The following is a 21,484-nucleotide window of genomic DNA, read 5'->3' on the forward strand; positions in this document are numbered from 1 at the left end:
ATGAGTATTACTGCTTTTAAAACAGTAGTTAAGCTTTGGTGATTTTAAACTCCTCAGCTAAAGCGAATGAACTTCCCTGCTGACAGTAACACCACTCACCAGGATTTCTGCAGTTAAGACCCCTGTGCTCCACTCAGCTAGACACTGTCATAGGACTAGACCTCAGATGATATATTTAAAGGAGGTAAAAAGTCATAGCAGCAACACTGGATGTGGCTTAAGTACTGTAGCTATTTAAAAGCCAGAGGAATGGTAAATTAAGCCTCTTGGGGGTTGCTCCTATTTCTTTGGAGATGTTGTAATTAACAGTGTGTCTTCTTTGCCTGAACTACCCGTTTCTAAGAATTACTTAATGACAGTTTACCAAATCCTCAACATCTTTTGAGTCTTCTGAAACAGGACTGCCCAGAGATGATCCAATGATGTTTGATTCTTCTCGATGATGCTGGAGTATGGGATCTATAAAGAGTTAAGTTTCAAGTTAATCTTAAATGTATATATTCTCTAACCCACATCAGGGACCAAAGTGAAAATTTAACAAGACCGACTGACTGCCTGATTTCCCGCATAAGATTCACCGTGGCACCCGATGAAGTTACTGTGTTCTACAGTACCTGTTAGTGTTGTCAAAGGCAAGACAGATTCAGTGTCTATAACATCAGATGTCTGGATAAAGCCATGTGGTGAAGGAACTATAAGAATCGTTTCATCATCAATTGTTGTTTGATCAACTTGTTCTTCTATGGTAGGAGACTCTAAAGCCTAAATAACAACAGTAATATTTGTATAGATAGAATTTAAAGAATCTTTCATTCCATTAAAAAACACTTAAAAAATGACATTCTTTCTCATATTCCCTATTAGTTTTCCTTAAGTCCCTGAACACGTTTACATTTGAAAGGACCTAGCTTTCAAAATTATCCTGCTTTAAAGTTAAGGTCTTAAAATGGACAGAAGTAATAACCTAATAACCTCATACTCTAAATACCAGCAAAAAACCAATTCTGCTATTATTACACTGTGGGATGAGGTTCCTAAGCTGAACCACAAAGATCTGTTACAAACTACCCACCGGAAAATCCTTCCATAGGTGCCAACAAACATTTCTCAATCTACTGGAGGTGGACAGGGAAAGGGTTTAGTGAGGAACTGTGATCAGACAGAGCCACACTGCTGGCTGAGGGATACTTGTGAGGTCAGGCAGGGGTTTTCACTTTGTGTCTAAAGAAAATAGGAAGGTATCGAAGGACATCTCTTCCACAAGTGATTTCTAGGCTTTTCCCAAACTGCAAGTTTGAGACCTAAGGCTGTTTCCTTAAGTGCAACTTACCTCAGTAACATAAGCACGGGCTAAAGGGGAGGGTGTGTCCTCTTGTTTAAGGTCTGTGTCAGAGATTTCTTCTTCTGTTCTGACCATAACACTATTCATCAGTTCTGTGCTATTTTGGTCACTGAATTTGGATACATGAGCATCATTAAATGACGGCTCTATAGTAATCTTAGGCTGATGAATTTCATCTGGGAAAGTATCTGCTTCTAGGGCATCTGGAGGCTCAGGAAAATCAGATGAATGAATATCACTATCCACTGTCAGTTCTGCTTGGGATATGGAAGAAGTGATGTCCTCTGTGGCAACTGTCTGAATGATGACTCTTGGTGTGTGACACTGCACTGTGACGTTGTCACTCGTGTTCAACAAGTGTTCAGGCTATAAAATGTTAAAGAAAACAATCAATGGCAAAATGAAAAAGTACCTACCAGACTACAGTTAAAGACAATAAATAACATTTATAAGTGGTACTCTGTTGTCCCCTCCATGCCTCTCACCCCTGGAACTTCAGTGTTCTTATCACTGTTTTTCTAGACCCCTATCCTTTACCTCCTGGGGCCCCTGCTCTCTTACTAGCCCCATTCCCCTAATGTAAGTCCATCTCATATAAGGAGACACAGGAGATGAGGGATATATCCCAATGAACGTGTAAAACACTGCTCCTGGGACAACGGGTAGGAAAAATTGTTTAAATAAGTGGACTACATCAGTATTGGCTCCTATATTTTCTATTACCTAATCCTGGTCCCTAATAGGTACTCAAGTACTTAAACTGAGCTCAAAATTTATCTCCCCCCTCACCCCAAGATATTGTTATTGAAGCATATGAGTCATCTCTGGTGACACTTATCAGTTAGCCAGTCTTTTATACAGAAACTAGAAGAATTAAGGAATTTAAGGTAACGTACGGATAAAGCGTGAACAATGATCTGTTCAGGAGAAGCAGGAGCAGCAGCTGTCAGCGTTACTGTGGGACTAGCAGTCAGCGTTAGGGGAAGGCCTTGGCTTGAGCTTGTTTGAAGTAGGTAGGTGCCTGGAGTGCCAGTGGGCTGTAAATGGAAAGACTTAAGGAAAAGGAAGAGTAAAATCAGCAAAGGTGTGTCAGACTACTGAGCAAGCAGACTTGGTGCTCATCAGGTCTAGCTTTACACCCAGTAGGGGGACTTTAATTTACTAGCCACAAAGGTACTTACCAATCATGAAGGGGCAAGCAATAAAACGGAGAGTATAACATTCTGGACTATTTATCTAAGTCATTTCTCGGCCTGCAGGTTTAACAGAGAGGCAAGGCCTTTATCCTGCTCTTTACTCCCTGTATTTCTATGGTCTGGTCTCAGCTATTTGTTTCAGGTCCAGGACATGGTCAAATAAGCCACTGTTTCCAGTGCTGTAACCCAGCACACTAGTCTTCCCTGTTTGTTCTTTCTCTGTAGCCCATAAAAACTGGCAGTCTCAGCTTAAAAAAAAAAAAAAAAGCTTCACGTTTTTGAAAAGGTACTACAGCAGCATTTACTTACTTAAGATTTCTTCCATAGTACAATTTTAGGAATTTTTTTGTGTGTGTTAAGGGAAAATGTACAGAAATAGCAATTAGTGTTCTGCTGAAGGAAAAAATTCCTAATTGAAAAGCTGGTTAACTGATAGTACATCTATCTTTCAAGATCTTTCATGGAAGTGTACCAAAACTATTGAAAACAAAACACCCTTCACAACCATAAGCTTCTATACAATAATTTGAGCCTGGTGTATCTGAACACCCTAAAGGCAAAGTATCTGCATTTAAAACAGAGCTGGAGGTTAAGGTCATACAGCCTGTTCTTCTGTCCGACGTGGTTTTGTGGAATTAAGCCACAACTTTCCTGGCTACTGACTCACTGACTCTAGGTTTCTTTAATTCTAAAGCAGGGATAATAACTACCTCTCATAGAAAGGTTTGTGAAGATTAGAAATGATTGTGATGGTGCCTGGCACACAGTGGGGACTCAGTTTTTCTCCTCCCTCTCCATGAAAGTGAAAGCTGACTGTCTTCCTAAAGGTAATCACACATAATCAAGGAGTAAACACTTTATATGTACATGTATATTATATACATGCATTTTAATATACTTAAATACATTTAATGCTCATAATTTTTTGAAGTTGAGGCACTATTATGCTTTATTAATGAATTAGGACAAAAGTCTCCAAGTATTTGACTGTGACCCGATAAGTGAAAACCAGAACATACACCCCAGATATATGTGTATATATTGTTTATTTGGCAAGGGGTTAGGTGGCAAAAAAAGGTAAAACGAAGTTGTTTTCTACCTGTGACAAATAGCTATCTTATACATCACTATTCTGGAGACCAGTGGATTAGGAAACTGAGGCTTAGGTTAAGCAAGCAGCTAGTAGCAAGTTCCGAAGTTGTTCAAAGAGAACCTTTTGCTATGTTGGCCATTCTTTTGAGATTTGGCTGTGGACAGGATAAATAACCTCTTGCATTAATACCTCTTACATTCTTCACAGCAAATACATCTTGACATAATTCCAATAAAATTTATTTCATATTTTCTTCATGAAAAAATGAGCTAATAATGCTGGGTTTACCTGCTTTAGAAAGCAGGGAAAGAAGTGGGACTTTTCAATTTCCATCACCCCAAAAAGAAACTGCATTCAAATTAGCAGTCATGTTCCATTTCTCCCCAAAACTTCTTAGCACAGTTAACCACTGTCTACTTTCTGTCTACACAGATTTGCCTGTTTGGGACATCTCAAGTAAATGGGAGTTATACAGTCTGGTATTTTGTGTCTGATTTCTTTCACTTAGCATGTTTTCAAGGTTCATTCTTGTAACATGTATCAGGACTTAATTCTTTTTTACTGCAGAACAGTCATTTGTATAGCTATGGCATATTTTATTTACCCATTTATCAGTGGATGGATGTTTGGGTTGTTTCTACTTTTAGTTTTTATGAATATGAACATTCATATACAAGTTTTTATGTGAACATACGTTTTCATTTTTCCTAGGTATTCCTGGGATTAGAATTGGTGGGTCATACGGTAACTTTTTTAGGGACGTGAGATCCTTTGCCAAAGTGGCTGTACCATTTAGGACTGGCACTTTTAAAATCAGTATCACCAATGGCTAGTGCAGGGTTTACTGAATGAATGTTGTTAGTAATTCATTCTATAAACTTCCCTCAAATAACCAGTATGAACTTTTGGGGTGTGTATTTATGACTCAATACAAATACATATAGCATGTACCCTACTTGTTAGCACTGCCATTTTCATCTATAAAAAGAACATTACAGACGTCTATACAGATTTTAAAAAGAATAAATTTTAAAGGTGGAAGTCTGATTTGTTGTTTTCTAACCATCTGGCTTTCAAAATCACGGGTATAGTTACATTTAATACCAATCACGTTGATTTTCTTATTTCATTTGCTTATATAACATTTCTAAAACTGATACCAACTGATCCTTCTTATGCATAAAATGGCTAATATCTACTTTGTAAAGTGTTACTCACTGGAAGAATCTCAAACGTCTGTAGTGTCCCACTGTTTAGTGTTATTGTTTCCGAGTCAACAGTAGCAGCAGGGGAGTCTGCTGAAGCTGCAGTTAAAACAAGAACAATAAATGAAACACTTTGTAAATTTAAATTTCCTTAATGTACTCAATTAATTATGAAGGCAGTCTCATCATCTGAATAATTTGCCTGAAAACCTGAAGTTATTTAAATTTCTTTGGAGAAGTAAGAAATCGAATGTATTTGTCTGAGATGGCATAGATCAGGGTTGGCCAACCATGACCCATAGCCAAATCCAGCCCCCCACCAGTTTTTATAAATAAGCTATTACAGGAACACATGCCATGCCTGTTTATATATTTCCTATGGTTGCTTTGGTACTACAAGGGCAGAGTTGAGTAGCTGTGACAGAGACAATATCTGTTCATCCCTGGTACAGATCATAAAATATTTCAAATGTTAGGAATTAAGAGGAATACACTAAGGCTGACTTGCAAAGAGATAGGAGCTTGATAAAAAATACATTTTCCTGGGCCTTCTGGGAAGCAATATTGATGTCTGGAATGAGTCCAAGAACACTAGGCTTTAGTTCAAGTGACATTACTTCCGGCATTGTAAACTGGGCAGATAACTTACTTTAACCCAAACTAATGTTCAGTGACTATCATGTCCTGTCTACTTCATATAGTTGTTGTGAGGATCCAAAACATGCAATATATATAGTATTTCAGATGACCACATTAGGAAACTGAACAGCACTTGAGAGAGCAACAGCATAATCTCTTCACAGATATGTCAACTGAGGCTCAGACTTGATCAGTGTCCGCTCAAGGTTATAAATAACTAGAAGAAATGTGATCACTTTTGGTGCTTTTAGTCACACCTGTGGTAAATCCACGTGAAAAAATGACTTGGAATAGACTCTTAATGTATAATGTTTATTGTTAGTTTATTGTATTCTGACTATACTACTCAGTTTAAAAGAAATGCACTTGATTCATGTTATTTCTCTTACCATTTAACAGATTCTTAAGATCATACCTAGAATAATTTGAAGTGATTCCAGATAAATAACCTAAACCAAAGATAAGCAAATTATGGCCAGGGACAAATGTAGCTCAAGGCTAAGAATGGTTTTTATATTTTTAAAGGATTGTTTAAAAACAAAACAGAAGAGTCTATAAAGATCTATGTGGCCTGCTAACCCTAACATTCATATTTACTGTTCTGGCCCTTAAGTTAATCCCTGACCTCTAACCTAAAGGAAGAAAGAAGCATGATATTTTAGACCGAATGCCAAGACTAATGGGTGTGTTGTAAAACTCTTACTATACTCACATTTCTTGCTGCAAGAAATAAAATTATTCTAAATATTTTTTTAAGAAGTCATGCTGTGAATGAATATTAAGGTACTATTTATAAAACATGTTACTTTTCCAGTAAGTATTTTCAACCCAATAGCCAAGAAAACTTGTAACATTCTCCACACACAATTAATTTTTAGACAACAGTAGTTCTAATATGTATGGGGGGCTAGTAATTTCAGTTGCTTTGGAATTCTCAAGACTATACAACAAAACAAGCAAGGCCAAAGAAAATAAATTCTTCATGCTTTATTACACTGGTAGAAAACTAAAATAAATAACCAAATTTAAATTAAAACTTTAATAAGACAAGCATAATTAAACATCTTTACGGTGTAACTTTGACAGTCATTGCATGCACAGAAATACAGTGTTAATAACACTAATAAGTAGCCCAGTGATTCTCAAACAGGGAATCACAGGGTACATCTGAAAATGTGTAGGGTGTTTGTATTTGCCATCAACTGGAAAGCACTGTTAGCATTTTGTGGGTGAGGTCAGGGGAACCTGAGCATCCTGTAATGTATAGGACATCCCTGCCAATAGAGAACTCTCCCACTCAAAATGCCAGTAATCACCCGGTTGAGAGTAGCACCCAGTGACTGATACATACTCTTGGCAATGACTTTTCCATGGGCAAATAACATGTAGGGGAAAAAAGTGAGGTTAAAGGGAAAAATAATATGGTTCTGAGAATTTTATTCTCATTCCTTTTCTGTACCTCTATAATGGAAAAAATGCAGAAAGATCAACCAGGCTTAGGCCTCAGGAAATAAATTTCCTTTCCCTATTATCAATCACTGGATTCTCCTAATCTCATTAAGCACAAAAAACACCAGAGGCTAAGGAAAAGACCAGGGGTAAACAAACAGATCCCATAGGAAACTGGCTCTTTACTCCCTAAAGAAAATCATTTTCAACCTCACCAAAACTCCTTTCTTTCTACCTACGACCTGAAATCCGTTCCTCATTTGTGTATCTTCTGGTGAATTACTACAAATGATGTGCCACCTTAGGGACTCTTATTTCCTTGCTCAACTCACTGTTATTTTAGGTAGTTTCTATTAATCAATAATTATAACATCTAAAAAGTAGGATGACTTAAATGGTTTATAATGGCTGGGCAAGTTGGTCAACAGTCTTTCCTGTCACATATTCATCCTTTGTGCAAATATTAATCAAGCTACTGAACAAAAAAAATCATAGTCGCCTTTAATTCTTCAACTTGGATACATTTCTGTCAACATTCTAGAAGACTGAAATGTGTCAGAGCCATTAACTACATCTCAAATAGTAAAGAGTCTTGACGTTCAAACACTTACAGACATGGGTGATCTGGACTGGAATCTGCAAGGCTGTCATAGGGCTTGGAGAGATGGCTGTACTGTCTTCCAAGCGGGCGACTCTGATCTGAACATGCTGTACACTGGAATTGGAATTACTGTTTGGAACTCCAGATCCTGATTTAGTCTCCAAAAGCGTTGGGTTGTTTTTTTGATTCTCATGTAACTGTTTAAGACCTTTTATCAAGACTGAAGGGAGATGGGTAGACAAAAAGAACATTGATTCTCCGACACACCACCATCTAAGCAGCAAGGGAGGTGGGGGGGTAAGGAGGGAAAGTAGTCGGAATAAATAATTGTATACTGGATGTAAGATCTTACCACAATAACAGAAGTATTTTAAAACTATAACCTGTCTGGAAAGTTTTAGAAATGTTATCCATCAAAACATATTTAAAAGATTCATAACTTAATACTGTTCTTGCCATGCATTAACAGCTACTGTAAGAAACATAGAAATAAGACATATTCTATGTCCTAGAGCTTCTTGATAAAATTCTTATTATTTAGGAAGAATACTGGTAATGGTAAGTAGCTTATGTTCGTTTTTTTAGTGAATAGCGTGCTTCCCCGACCCCAAGGGCTCAGAGGGTACTTAACTGTTTAGCCATTACGAGAGCATAATCAATTGGCTATGAGTCTAACTCACAACTCCACAGTAGCAGCTGACTTTATCCAAAGGGTAATATGCAACCACCCTGAGTTCCTGTACAGGAAAGTCAACTCCTCTACTAATCATAAGCTACATCAGTCCTCTCAGATGCTGCTGCAATCTGGCTGGGTTCATGTTACACTGGTATTCATTCACTCTTCTGGTTTTACCAGAATTTATAATTTTTAAAATTTAAAATAAATTTATAACTCAGTATTTAATTAAAGAAAAAAACAACAACAACAACACATTTTCATCAAGCCAAAGTTCCTCAGCACTTAGTTTTCCTTGGCAAAAATGCAAGTTGGAGCACTGTAGCAAGCGGAGTGAATGTGACAACCTAAATCAGACTGTACAGCTTAGATCAGTGCCTGAGTGCAAAGCAGTCGGCGAAGTGGAAAGTATGCAGTATCTCACTTCTAAGCAAACCTAACTTAAGATCTCTAGATTTACATAATAAATAAAATTAGAAACTTACAGAGCCTTTGTTGTACAAATAAATCACCATAGAATTTCTCTAAATCACAAACCCACTTAAGATATTTGAAATTATTCAATTCATGAAAGTTGATTTAAACTTGTTTCTAGATATACATCTGTATACAATGAAAATATGTATGTAAAATCAATTTCCTCTTTGTAGTTTATGTGAGAGAACAAGAATGTGTGTAAATGTGTATATTTTCATCTTTGCTGCTTCTGGAATTACAAACTGTCTTCTCGAGGGGAAGAAATAGGGCAGAGGTTGAAGTGAAAATCTACTATGATTCCTATCTATTTAGTTGAGGCAAAGAACTTCTAACCTCTAAGTCCTGAGAAATAAGTATAAGACAAGGGAAGGGCTTAAGAAGCAAAAAAAATACATTACCAGGGAATGAAACATCCTTATGGTTTGCAATTTGCCTTTTGATGGTCCACCATTTACTTCGAAGCCATTGTGGTGAACGGACACTGCTCCATCCCTCCGCTAACAGATCCCAGTTTATGTCATTTTCATCAGCTACATCAAGCTCTGCTATCCTACAAATTACAAAATAAGCATTGGTTAGATGTTTATTTCTCCACGAGAACCGTTCTCTGAATACATGTAATGGCACTAGAAGTAAAGGGACTGGCAGGTTATGTCACTGAGATGCTGTTCAGGTACATGGGAAAGGGTTCCAGGACTGCACACCTGCTTCCAGAGCTAAGAGCTATGAAGTATCACAGCAACAGCCTTTTGTTAATGGTACAACCAAGGGTGGAACCGTGAAGGGTCAGAACCAGATGAAGCACCGTGAAGGGAAGGGAAGAGCTATATAGGTTAGAAAAGGGTAAGAACAGGTTTAGCTGCGTAGTGTTCTACGGTGTTTTACAGTGTCATTGCCTAGATCTGAGCTTTTCCATTTGTAAAATAAATAAAAATACTTAGGAACTATAAAGATGATTGGTTGGAAAAAACTGTATTAAAAACAAAACCCAAAACAAAGTGATAAAAAGACACAAATAATATCTGGGCAGCAACCCAACAAACACAAAACGGTGCAACTAAATTTGGGGTTTTAACGGTCTACTCGTTTTATAGCTTAACTGTCATGATTTTGATTTGCAGTAGGGAGTAACCACAGACACAGCTTCTACTATTTCAGTGTCTCAGATACTTCCCTGTGGTATTTTTGCCCATGAGTCAGAGTCTTAATGGTTAAACCAACTAATTTAAAAAATAAGCTTGGAATTACTACCTTAAAGCTGTTTTTGGATCTGTATGAAATGGAAATGTCTAATTTGGTCCAGCCTGAAGGTGTGGGGTAACTGTAGACCGGGCAATCTTCGCACAGTAGCCAAAGATTGGAGGGCATGGAGACTGACAGCCCTCTCACCCTTAACATGGTCCCTCTTGGCCAGGACTGAGGCACACTGGTGGGCAGTGGAAAAGCTGCACTGCCGCTGCCTGTTCTGTGGATACGGAGAGAGGACTTCAGTCTCCAAGCCTTCAATCTGGCACTTTACATGAGAACTAAATCCACTAAAAAGGAACAAACACAAAACAAAACATAAAGAGCTCAATATGAAATACCCAGGATTTTAAACAGTGGCTCTCTATGGAAAGGATGCTTTTCAAGACATTAGACATCCAGGGAAACCAGAAAAGGAAAATTAATCAAGACATTTGCAGCAATCAGGCAGCTACTGTCATTAAAAGATTTAGGACACAAACCTGAGGATGAGATTTATCTCATCTTCCTTGGTCCACTCAGTACCTCCACTCTGTTTCCAGTTCAGGTAGTTGAGCCATTTAGAACGACACTGCTTTTCTGAGCGGGTACCCACTCGTTCTGCCACAGCTGCCCAAGACACACCTTGAGTGACTATGTCACCTGGCTCAGTGCTTGTCAATTCATGAACCACCTCGGCAAGTCTCTTTTCTTCTTCTTCTGTCCATTTCCCTGAAAGAAGGCAATCATCCAGACTACTACTGCTACCTTCTCCTCATTCTACAAGTCAGATTCAGCCTTGCATTTCCAAGGCCTGATGAGAAGTATGCAGTAGTATTAAAATTATTTCTGAACCCTGATGTGGAAAGCTGCATATACCTACTAAGACATTTACATTCTACTAGCCCAGTAAAGTTCTTAGTACTACCAAAGAAAATACAGAATCCTAACAGAAAGCACAGACTCACTCTTTAAGGGAAAAAAACTACCCAAAACATAACTAGAAAGAATTATATTCTCTCAAGTTACACTAAGTCCTAACTGGGAAGCCTTCCATTGATGGCCTGATGGACACAGGAACTTGTACCTTCTTTTGTTCTATTTATTTCTTTTTTAAAAAAATTTTTTGGGGGGATTAAGGTTTAATTTTTAATGGAGGTACTGGAGATTGAACCCAGGATCTCATGCATGCTAAGCACACATTCTACCACTGAACTACACCCTCCCCTCTCATACCTTTTTCTTAGTCCCACCTAAGATTCCCTGCTCTGCAGAAGTGAAGCAATAAGATCAACAGAGACCATTACTTACAAGAATGAACAAGGAGGGACAAGTAAAGTAACACCTAGGCCTTCCTACCCATTTCAGTAAAAACAGAAACTAGGTTTATACACATCTCTTTTCCCCACTGTCCCAACTCCAAGCTACCGTGATAAAATATAAATCTGAGACTAGTATTCACACATATTTCTATTCTAGTTTTTTTGAACCCGTAAACCCACTAATAATATCACATGTTCCTTGTCTTTTTCTTTAAAAGCGTGAGCAGAAAAACAGGAAAAAAAAAAGAAAAAGAACCTTTAAAAAATGTCTTCCACTTCTGCTTCCATTATGTTTGTAGTAGCTGAAAACTTCAAGAAAATTCAAAAAGGCAGCGTGCTTGCCTTTCAGGGATTCATTCAACAAGTATTTACAGAAAGTCTACGATGTGCTAGGCACAGTTCTGGATACCAGCGATTCAAGACAACATCCTACTCTCCGATTTTAACACAGCAAAAAAGGAAGGGGAAACTCACACTGCTCTCTTGTGGTGTGCTCCAAAAAGAAAACTCCTGATCAGAAACAAGGAGCAGAAAGGGAAGTTAACAGGCAGGTCACCCTTTCAGGTTGGCAATCAGGGAATGGCACAGTGATTTTCCATATTATGCTAACGAAAGGGGTTCTAAGCTCACAGTGTCTTACATGAACCCCTGGGGTCCCATCGTAAATCTAAGGCTTCCATTCCTGCTCCGTTCATAAAGCTGTCCACTCACCACAGAATAACAGGGTTGATGGAATTTACGTTCTCACTGCCTTGGAGGTAATAGCACAGGTGGAGTGGTTAAGCAGGAAATGTTCCTGATTCCACTTTAGCAGGGTAGGGGGTGAGGACAGAAAATATATTCCCTGGAAGCTCAAACTTAGCTTAAGAACTATTTTTCTAATTGAAAGACTGAGCATAGGTTGTAGATCCTTCAAACAACATTTGGGCTTAAAAAAAAAACTATGAGATCATCTATTCTAACTTCTTCATTTTACAGAGTAAACTGAGGCTCAGAGAGGTCAAGTGAAATTTGGTGGCGAAGCCTGAATACTGTTGTTGGTCACAAAGTTTAGGTTTAACAGTATCATCAAATCAGTACCTGTATGTACATTAACAGTTAATTAGGCATTCATGGTCTGGCCTGGGGACAAACATCAATCATAAGTGTTTTCTATGGAAAAATATACTTTGAGTTTGAAATAAGCAAAATACATACAAACCTTTGGAACACAGTTTCTTCCTAAGTTGGGATCTGCCTGGAACTAAAGTTTTTCATAAATAATGAGTTGATAAGCTGTTGCCAATGTAAGTTCAACTGTTAGATGGGCTTGAATTAAAGTTACTTTCTGCATATATATATGTCTTAAAAATACCAGTAAAGACTTAAAAGTACTTTCCCAACTGGAACAGTTTTGAATTGCTACAAATGGAAAGATGCTAGACCTAAAAACTTTGAAACTGAGAGGTGTCCCTGTGAACAAAGTCACTGTACTACATACACAAAGCACAAAAATAAAGGATTAGTTGAGTCTATCTGAAGATAAAAGGACACCAGAAAATAAAATCCAAACTATAGTGAATGGCAAATCTCGTTCCATAACAGAAGAGAAAGCAGTTTCTAAAGAGGCAGTAAGCTTAAATGGTGACAAAAAACTCTGCCAGCAGCACTCACAGTACCTGTGTTGCAAGTGTCCTTCATGAGTCGGCACCGATCTTTGACGGAAGATGCGCTCCTTCCTAGCGCCGCCCCTATTGTTGCCCAGTCATTGCCATGCTTTATCCGGAGCCTAAAACAAGAGTCTGCCAATCAGCATTGGGTTCAACTGTTTTCTCCCTTTTAATTTCATCATTTATTCTTCATTCTTCTTCTTCCCATTTGACTGGTTTGGAAGTTGTGGGCAGCAATACTTTGAGAGCCAAAGTTTGAAAGTGTGGCCTTTTTTTGGGGTCCACAGTTGTCTGTGGGTGAAAAAAAAACAGGCAGCAATTGCCTTTTTCCTGGGTCAGAGAAGAAATAAGTAACTTGGATATGTGTTCAAAAAAGACCAAATTTCCCCTCAGGTTAATATGACATAATCTCCCAGGCAATCCCCAGATTTTTCCCTTTTGAGCACTCCTAACAAGCTCTTCTTAGACGTCTGAAAAAGTTTCACAAGTCCTCCTCATCATAAACAGGATCAGCTTTCCATTTTTTTTCACAATCCATATAATTCATTAACCCATACTTTATGGTCCCCAAATTATGTTTCCTGCAAAACAGCCTTTATGAGGTAGAGTCAGTCGAGACATTCGGGAAAACATCTGCCAACTCACCATGCAAACTAAGCCATGTAGCACAACAGTAGTTTTGATACTGGTATGCAAGGTCCCCAGATTTAGTCTGTAGACTACCAAGAATGGCCATCTAATCTCTTGTAACCCCTGTTAGTGGTCTTAGGATGCATTTCATTTGGTAACAGACAACAAAAGAAGACTAAATTTATGGGCATGGCTACTTTGTGCATGTATGGATCTGGTAAGTTCTTTATATGGTCATTCATGCTTAAAAGCAGGATTAAATTATATCAGTCTACCAATCTCTTTACATTTTCAAAGTTACACTTAAAAAAACACAAGATTAAAAAAAAAATCAAACCCAACTCTCAGAATCAATGAGAAAAATTTTAAACTTACTCCTTGAGCTTTTCAATTTCCTCAGGTGTATATCTAGAAATTTAAAGAAATTTTAAAAAGAGTAATTAAAACAAAGAATGCTAAAAACCTTAATAAAAATCAGAATTTCACTTAGGGAGCCGAATGTTAAGTCACTTAGCATACTGAAAATATTTTAAAAGTAACCAATTTCAAAGTAGATTAATAAAAATTAAAATTAATGCTTCTGTTTTCTTCTTAAAAAGAAAAAAACTACAAATACTTTTCGTTATAGTAAAAGTGAGCACTACAACAATTTTCTCTAGGAAAATCCAACATTTAAAACGTATTTGTTCCAATGCCGCCTAACTGCTGGGTTATTTCAAGTTAGGGATAGGTACTCTAATATCAGAGATATTCTGAAAGACTTATAGATGACACTGTAAACTGGAGGTAAAAAGAGAATCTGTGGTCAGTTCTTACAAGTCACTGGAAAATTTTAAGTTCTCTTTATTTCCTCTACCCATGCATGGACATCTGTCATCCTCTTGCTCCAATGTAAAAACTTTTTTTGGTGGGCAAGTACTCAATACAGCCAATGCAATGTTCTTTTTAAAAGCCATATCTAGCAAGGCATAATACTACCACCTAAAACTCCCAAAGAGAAATTTAAAATATGTGAACACCGTATTATCACTGCACTGAAGATGTAATGGCTTCCCATAAATGTTATCTGTAATAGATATCTATGCACTGTATCCAGAAATTTAGTTATTTTCCACTCTGGTTTTATCTTTAAAAAAAAAAATCACTGACCTAGGAAATATACTATAAAAATGAATAGGAAAAAATGTTACCAATGAAAAGAGTTCTTTTCACACTCCTAAATCTTTTTAAACGTTTTTTATTGATTTATAATAATTCTACAGTGTTGTGTGCACACTCCTAAATCTTTAACCACTATTACTACACTTTTTAAAAATGCTACTTTACTACAAAGAGGACTTTGATGTGTTAAGTCAGCTAAGTCTTAAACCTGTATAAGGTAATTTAGATTCTAATTTCTAAAAGAGGCCTTATTGTAATGAGTATTCACAACATGGACCTGGAGAATAAAAATATTAACATCACTCAACAGTAATTCATAACTGTCTCCAATTAAGCCTTTGATCATAATTTTATTTAAAGAAAAAAAAGATAGTTCTTAGTATTTCCCCTAAATTACATGAAAACATGCAGCATTACAAGTTTTCATACTTTCCCACATGGTTTCTGTCATCATACATGCGAAGCACTCTTCTATAAACTGCAAACAAAGGCCGGTTCAGACCCCATGCTATAGTCCTGTAGAAATCTTTTCTTTCGTCTTTTGACATCTCAAAGATGATTTCTGTAGCATCTTTAATTCCGCGTGCCTAAATGGGTTACATTTCTTTGATTTAGGGATTTCTGATAAAATGCATATGGATATACTATGCTTTTTAAAAGATTTTTTTAATGTTAAAATCATCAATGGCATTTAGAAAAATAACACTGATAACTCATTAATAAGTAAAATACAAACTTTAAAATGTTGCGAGATAATAAAACAATACTTAAATATTCCAAAAATAAGTTGCATATAATAATTCAATAAAGTCAAGTCCTGACAACCCCTTTTAAAATTATAAAAAATTAAATCTAAAGGAAGCAGAAAGAAGAAAGTCATAAGGACAAAATTAATTCAGTGAAATCAAGAATAGAAAGGATAAGCAATACTAAAAATTGCGTCTTTGAAAAGATCCATGAGACTAAATAAAATACTAAAAGATAAACTTATGGCAAAACTTAAAAAAAAGGGCAAAACAATATTAGAAATAAAAAATGGAGCCTAAGTAGAGACGCCACAGAGATTAGACAGTTGAATATTATGAAAATTTTATGGCAATAAATTTGAAAACTTACATAAAATGGATAAATTCCTAGAAAAAGTCAACTTACCAAAAGTGATTCAGGAAGAGAAAGAAATCTAATAAGCACAGACCGTTAACAAAATTTAATCAGTTATTAATAATTTTCCTACAATGAAAACACCAGGCCAAGATGACTTTACAGGTAAATCCTACCAAACAATTAAGAGAAACACAATTCTGATTTAAAACTATCCTAGACTACAGATAAAAGGAAGGACAATTCCTCATTCATTTTATCAGGCTAGCATGACCCTCAATAGGAAAACCAGACAAGAAGAGTTTCAGAAAAGATTCTTCAGGCCAAGCTCATTCATTGAAAGAGATTCCCCAAATCCTCAAAATATTTTGCACACTGAACATAGCAATGTATAAAAAGGTTAACAATCAATGCAAAAAGCAAGCTTATTCCAGGAATACAAGTTTGTATTAATTTAAAAAATATTAGTAATTAATCACATGAGTAGGTTCATGGGAAAAAGAATAAATTCTCAATAGGTGTCGAAACAGCATTCTTAAATCCAACATTCAAAAAGCATAAAGACTGTAATGAATATAAATGGAGTATAACCTTTAAATCACTATGTTGTACATCTGAAACTTACATAATATTGTACATCAACTATACCTCAACTAAAAAAAAAGCATAAAGATTGGAAAAGAAGAATCATTTAGCTGTTATATATGTAGAAACCCAAAAATCTATGAAAAAATTATTCATAAGTATTTAGCAAGGATACTGGTTGCAAAATTAGTAAAGTCATCTGTATTTCAATACATTGGTATTTCAATACAAAGCTCATAAAAAAACTTAAAATTCTCACTTATAATAGCATCAAAATTAAAAAAGCATTAGGACTAAATCTCAGGCAGGTTATGCAATTCCTTAATGAGGAAAACATAAAACTATCAAAACACATTAAAGAGGAACTAAAACAGACAGCTATAAAATGTTTTTCAATAGGAAACCAGAATGTAAAGGTGTTAATTCCCCTCAAATTGATGCAGATTCAGTCCAATAAAAATTCTAACAGTTTTCCATTCTTTGCAAGCTGATTCCAAATTTATAATGGAAGAGCAAAGGGCCAAGAACAACCAAGACACTCACAAAGAGACATGCCCCATCAGATACTGGGGCTTCTGAAGATGGTGCTATACTAGCGTAGGTATCAACAAATAGAACCTAGGAATAAATAAGAAAACCTAGAAACAAATTTGTGGAAGTTTGAGTTAGGACAAAATGGACCCTGTAGACTGGGAAAAGACTGACCTTCCCTAATGATGCTGGGACAACTGGCATCTATACAAAACAAAACAAAAACAACCCAGTAACAGTGAAACCCTATCTAAGGCCAATAGGAAAAAAAATCAGTATTAAAGGCAAAATTACAATATACGAGAATATCTTTATGCCCTTGAAGCAGAGGAAGGATTTCTTAAAGAAGCATGCAAAAACACAGAAGCAAAAAGATAATAGTTTTGATACTGAAATTAAGAACCTTTTTTTTAAATCAAATGATACCTAGAAAGAAGGAAAAGACAGGTCACTAAATTGGGACAACATATCTGTAACATAACCAAAAAACTTAGTATCCAGCATACATTAAGAACATCTAGAAAATGAAATAGGTAAACAACTCTATAGGAAAAGTGATAAAAGACAAATAGGAATTTCAGAGAGGAAACACAAATGGCCAATAAGCATATAAAAATGTTATTAGAAAAGTACAAATTAAAGCCATAATTAAATACCATTCAATCCAACAAATCTGTACAAACAGCAGAAACTAAAAAAGAACCCAAATGACTATTAACTGTGGAACAGGTAATTTATGACATATGTATATATATTTGCATGATGAAACACAGCTGAAGAAAACAACAAAGGGGATGGATCTTAAAATCACAATACTGAACAAAAGAAGCCAGTTACAGAATACCCAGAAAATGAATCTATTTATATAAATTTCAAAAAACAGGTAAAATTACATTGTTATGCATTTTATATACTCATTTTGAATGTATGACACTTTACAGTAAAAAGTTTCTAAATTTTAGAATCTTTTCTAAAACTCTTTTATGCAGCTTCAATTCTGCAAACAATTAAACCTAAATATTTACAAGTATCCACATGCAAGGCACTATGTTGCAGGATGATGAGTATAGTGAGATGAAAAGATTTTTCTGCCCCCCTTTAACAGCATGTGACAGTACTTTCATTTATCTTATCCTTTTACCCAAAATATGGAATATATGACATCTAATTATTTGGTTTAAAAATGGCTCTACAATGTTCTTCTCATAAGAGCACCACATAATAAAATCCATAGTCAAAAATCAAAATCAAACAAATTATCCTTTCCCAAGATCAGTACATCTTTTTGGACATTTCCTATTTCTGACAATTCTATCATCATTCTCCCAAACATCCTCAATTAAACAAAACAAAACCCTCAGTTCTTCCAACTCCTCATTTTTCTTCTTCACCAACATCTGGTCACCAGGCTTCTTTAGAGACTACCTTCCCTGCCAATTCTATTTCAACTACTGCAGTTTAAAGTCCTTACTACTCTTACATGGTCAACTGAAATAGTTAATCCAAAAACTCTTTATCATAAAGTCTCCCTTTAATCATAAAGTTAGAAGTATCCTTGGAGACCATCTACTCCAACCAAGTTTTTTATGCTTTATAATTTATAAATCATAGCTTGCGAGAGGGCAGCTTAAAATTAAGTTTAAGAATGTGGATATTCTAGGCAGTAGTGTATTTAGAATAGTGAAAAATTATAAACAAAGTATCAAACAATAGAATGATTAAATAAACACTGTACACTTCCCATTCTCAAACAAGGTAATGCTCCACATTTCAAACACACTATTTGAATATAACTTCATTATAGGGATGATCAGCAAGTCTCTGGAAATATTTCCTTGAGAAGAGCACAGATCTACCCCACTGATCTCTCATTTAACTAAGTTACCAGTTTTTCTCATTTCCTATAGGGCAGAACTCTAATTCTTAGGCCTGGACTTCAAAGCCCAAGTTCTAGAGGCTGTGGGTTTAATTTCTGAATCCTTGGCACTCATTATTTACTTGGGATGTTGCCTCCAGCCTATTCTACCCCTAAGTTATTACCCCTTTAAGACTCAGCTCAAATCCTTGCTCTTCCAAATATTTTCCATAACTGTCCTAGCCCTGAGAATAAACTCTTCCTTCTCTGAACTCACGCAGAATTCACAACTTGTATCATTTACACCGTATAAAGCCTTGTATCATTCTTAACCTGTTTCCCACAAGGACTGTTGGCTTTTCAAAAGCAAACACTATGTATTAAGGCAATTCTTTAGTGCATTAAAAGTACTGTTTTCAACAGACATTTACTGAAGAGGATGACTAAGCTAGCAGGAGATAAGCCTGTATACGAAAATGAACTATTTATTTTTTAAAAAAAGGGAAGGACTAATAGGATGTCATAAATTCATTCAAAGAAGATGCATATCTTAGGCTTTATACAACATAAACTTAAACCCCAATTTATAGGCTGCTTGAAGAGACAGGGCTTTAAGATTCTGAGAAGCTATTAAAGCTTTGTTTAAACTTCAGGGTGTTTAACAAAAGCAATAAAGCTATTTTGAACTGAGAATTCAAAATATGCTTAAATCACACACCTTAGAATTACTAAGCTACAACATATTAGCCCATCATCCATGACATAAATTACTGAAAAGCTACTAATATGTACTTCATACAACTGCTGCTTTGATATTTTTGCAGTTGGCAATGAAAAAATTAGTAAAACAAAAAATGTCATAGGTTACCTTCAGGTAGCGTTCAATATTGTTCATTAAAATATCGATTTCTTCCTTGGACCACATCCCCTGCTTCCATTTATGCCCTTTAAAAGAAAACAAGTAATACCACAGAAAATGTTATTCCTTGAGGACTAAAATGTAGCTAATTTAATTTCTTATTTATCTGAAATCTGAAAAATGTCCACGTAAAGTTGCTTTTGTGACCTCTGATTTTTAAGAAAGAACAGATTTGACCTTATGAAGTAAAGACAATGATAAGAAAAAGATTCATAAAAAATACTACTTCCTCCAGTTACATCTCTTATCCTTTCAGCAGTATAGGAATGCTAAAAAGACATATAACAAGTAAAAAAGCCAACTCATGCTCAAAACTTTTCGAAAAATTTCTCCAATGAAAAATAAATTTTCTGGGCAAAAAAACGTTTAATAGATTATAGGATAAGGTAAAGGTACTATTTTGGATACCAAGTCAATAACTGATTCTTAATGAGTACTTACTGTACAGTGGTTGAAAACAATCAGTTTACTTATTTCTGTTTGCTTTCTGTATTTCAGAGCGGCAAAACCCCACTTTCCTGCAGCAGCTCCCTAGCAATTCTTATAAACAAAGCAGCACAATAAACACTATTACTTTAAACCTCTAAGCTGCTTATAAGACCAAAGTCAGTAGCAGATCTTCAAATAGGCTTGACTTTCTACTCCCACAAGCAATAACTGTACTGCCTTTTAAATGACACCACTGTGCATTTCTTTATAACCTACTTCATATCAGAGAAATAATCAATTATTGAAAAGCAAATGTTGGTTTCATGGTCTCATTGAGCCAAATTCAATTAGAAAGGCTCAATTACTGTATCTAACTCAAACACAATTATGAGGGTCCAACTCACAATCCTTACAACTACAAGCTCTTTTTAATCTCCATTTTTTCCAACAGACACTAAAATTCACAGCATTTCTTACCTTTGTTAGTCAGAGAATCCTTATCTTCTTTAGTTGTAAACCATGCCTGGCTAACTGCTGAAACTTCCTCATTACCCAAGGGAGATATTTCATCTAGTTGCTCATTCTGTAGAATCTTAAAAGGTAAAAGTGAAAAAATAGTAGCAGTTTGATTTAATACCCAACCTGATTCATCTTTGTTTGTAATGCTAAGTAAGCAGAAACTGAATGTCTACTTTCAAGAGGAAATGAAACCCGTCTCCCTTGGAAAGAGAGAAGCTGTCAATGAACAAACACAGTGCAACAATGAGAAAAGCTGTGCCTCTATTGTCACCTACTTTATTTCTATGTCTGGTGGTAATGAATATACTGTATTTCTGAAAGTGTTTTTTTTTTTAAATCCCTGGGCAAAAGCTAGGAATCACTGGTACAAATATGAAATGTTTTATAACCTTGTATTTATCTGTCATACATTTTAGATTTTTTTCCTTTTAAAGATCAAGAGAACTTTATAAAGCTGAGAATTGAGACATAGTAGATATATGATATCTAAGACCTCTTATGTATTCAGAAGATCACAATTCTGTAAGACCTGACACAGGAGTTACTCATTAAAGGCAGTATGGAGAGCAAAGACCTTGATACATACAACACCTACTTTTAAGAAATGTAATGTTGAAAATTTCCTGAGATCATCTTCTCTCATACTAATCAGTTGTTAAAAGAATAAAATCACCATTTCCCAAAGTAAGTCTATACACGGCCCACTCTGAATCTCAGGAATAAACCTGTCATGTCGATTAATTGCTGTTTGGGGGCAAACACCTAATGCCTTACGGCTCAAATTTTCCTGAAGAAGAGTTACAATTATTACTGAAACCATATAATGTGAAACATTGAAAACAGTCATCAAATGAAGTAAATAATTAATATATTCTAGCAGT

General features: G+C 35.8%; 1 protein-coding gene across 4 annotated transcripts in view; it reads right to left on the reverse strand.

Annotated features, from left to right (window-relative positions):
• Positions 1–211: 211 nt before the first annotated feature.
• Positions 212–21,484, reverse strand: part of DMTF1 (cyclin D binding myb like transcription factor 1) — a 39,987-nt gene continuing 18,714 nt past the window's right edge. For 3 of the 4 annotated variants that reach the window (XM_015245740.3, XM_015245738.3, XM_006211868.4), the window contains 13 exons: positions 20,562–20,676; positions 19,605–19,681; positions 15,094–15,251; positions 13,879–13,911; positions 12,883–12,992; positions 10,406–10,634; positions 9,077–9,228; positions 7,536–7,745; positions 4,850–4,935; positions 2,239–2,394; positions 1,331–1,708; positions 615–762; positions 212–459 (listed from right to left, as the gene is read on the reverse strand). In XM_015245740.3, coding sequence (XP_015101226.1) covers positions 350–459; positions 615–762; positions 1,331–1,708; positions 2,239–2,394; positions 4,850–4,935; positions 7,536–7,745; positions 9,077–9,228; positions 10,406–10,634; positions 12,883–12,992; positions 13,879–13,911; positions 15,094–15,251; positions 19,605–19,681; positions 20,562–20,676 — 1,962 coding nt within the window. In that variant the 3' untranslated portion in view covers positions 212–349. The remainder of the gene's footprint in view (positions 460–614; positions 763–1,330; positions 1,709–2,238; positions 2,395–4,849; positions 4,936–7,535; positions 7,746–9,076; positions 9,229–10,405; positions 10,635–12,882; positions 12,993–13,878; positions 13,912–15,093; positions 15,252–19,604; positions 19,682–20,561; positions 20,677–21,484) is intronic. The other variant, XM_072965103.1, reaches the window with a different exon arrangement.

Source organism: Vicugna pacos, chromosome 7, assembly GCF_048564905.1.
Source record: "Vicugna pacos chromosome 7, VicPac4, whole genome shotgun sequence".
NCBI classification, from domain to species: domain Eukaryota; kingdom Metazoa; phylum Chordata; class Mammalia; order Artiodactyla; family Camelidae; genus Vicugna; species Vicugna pacos.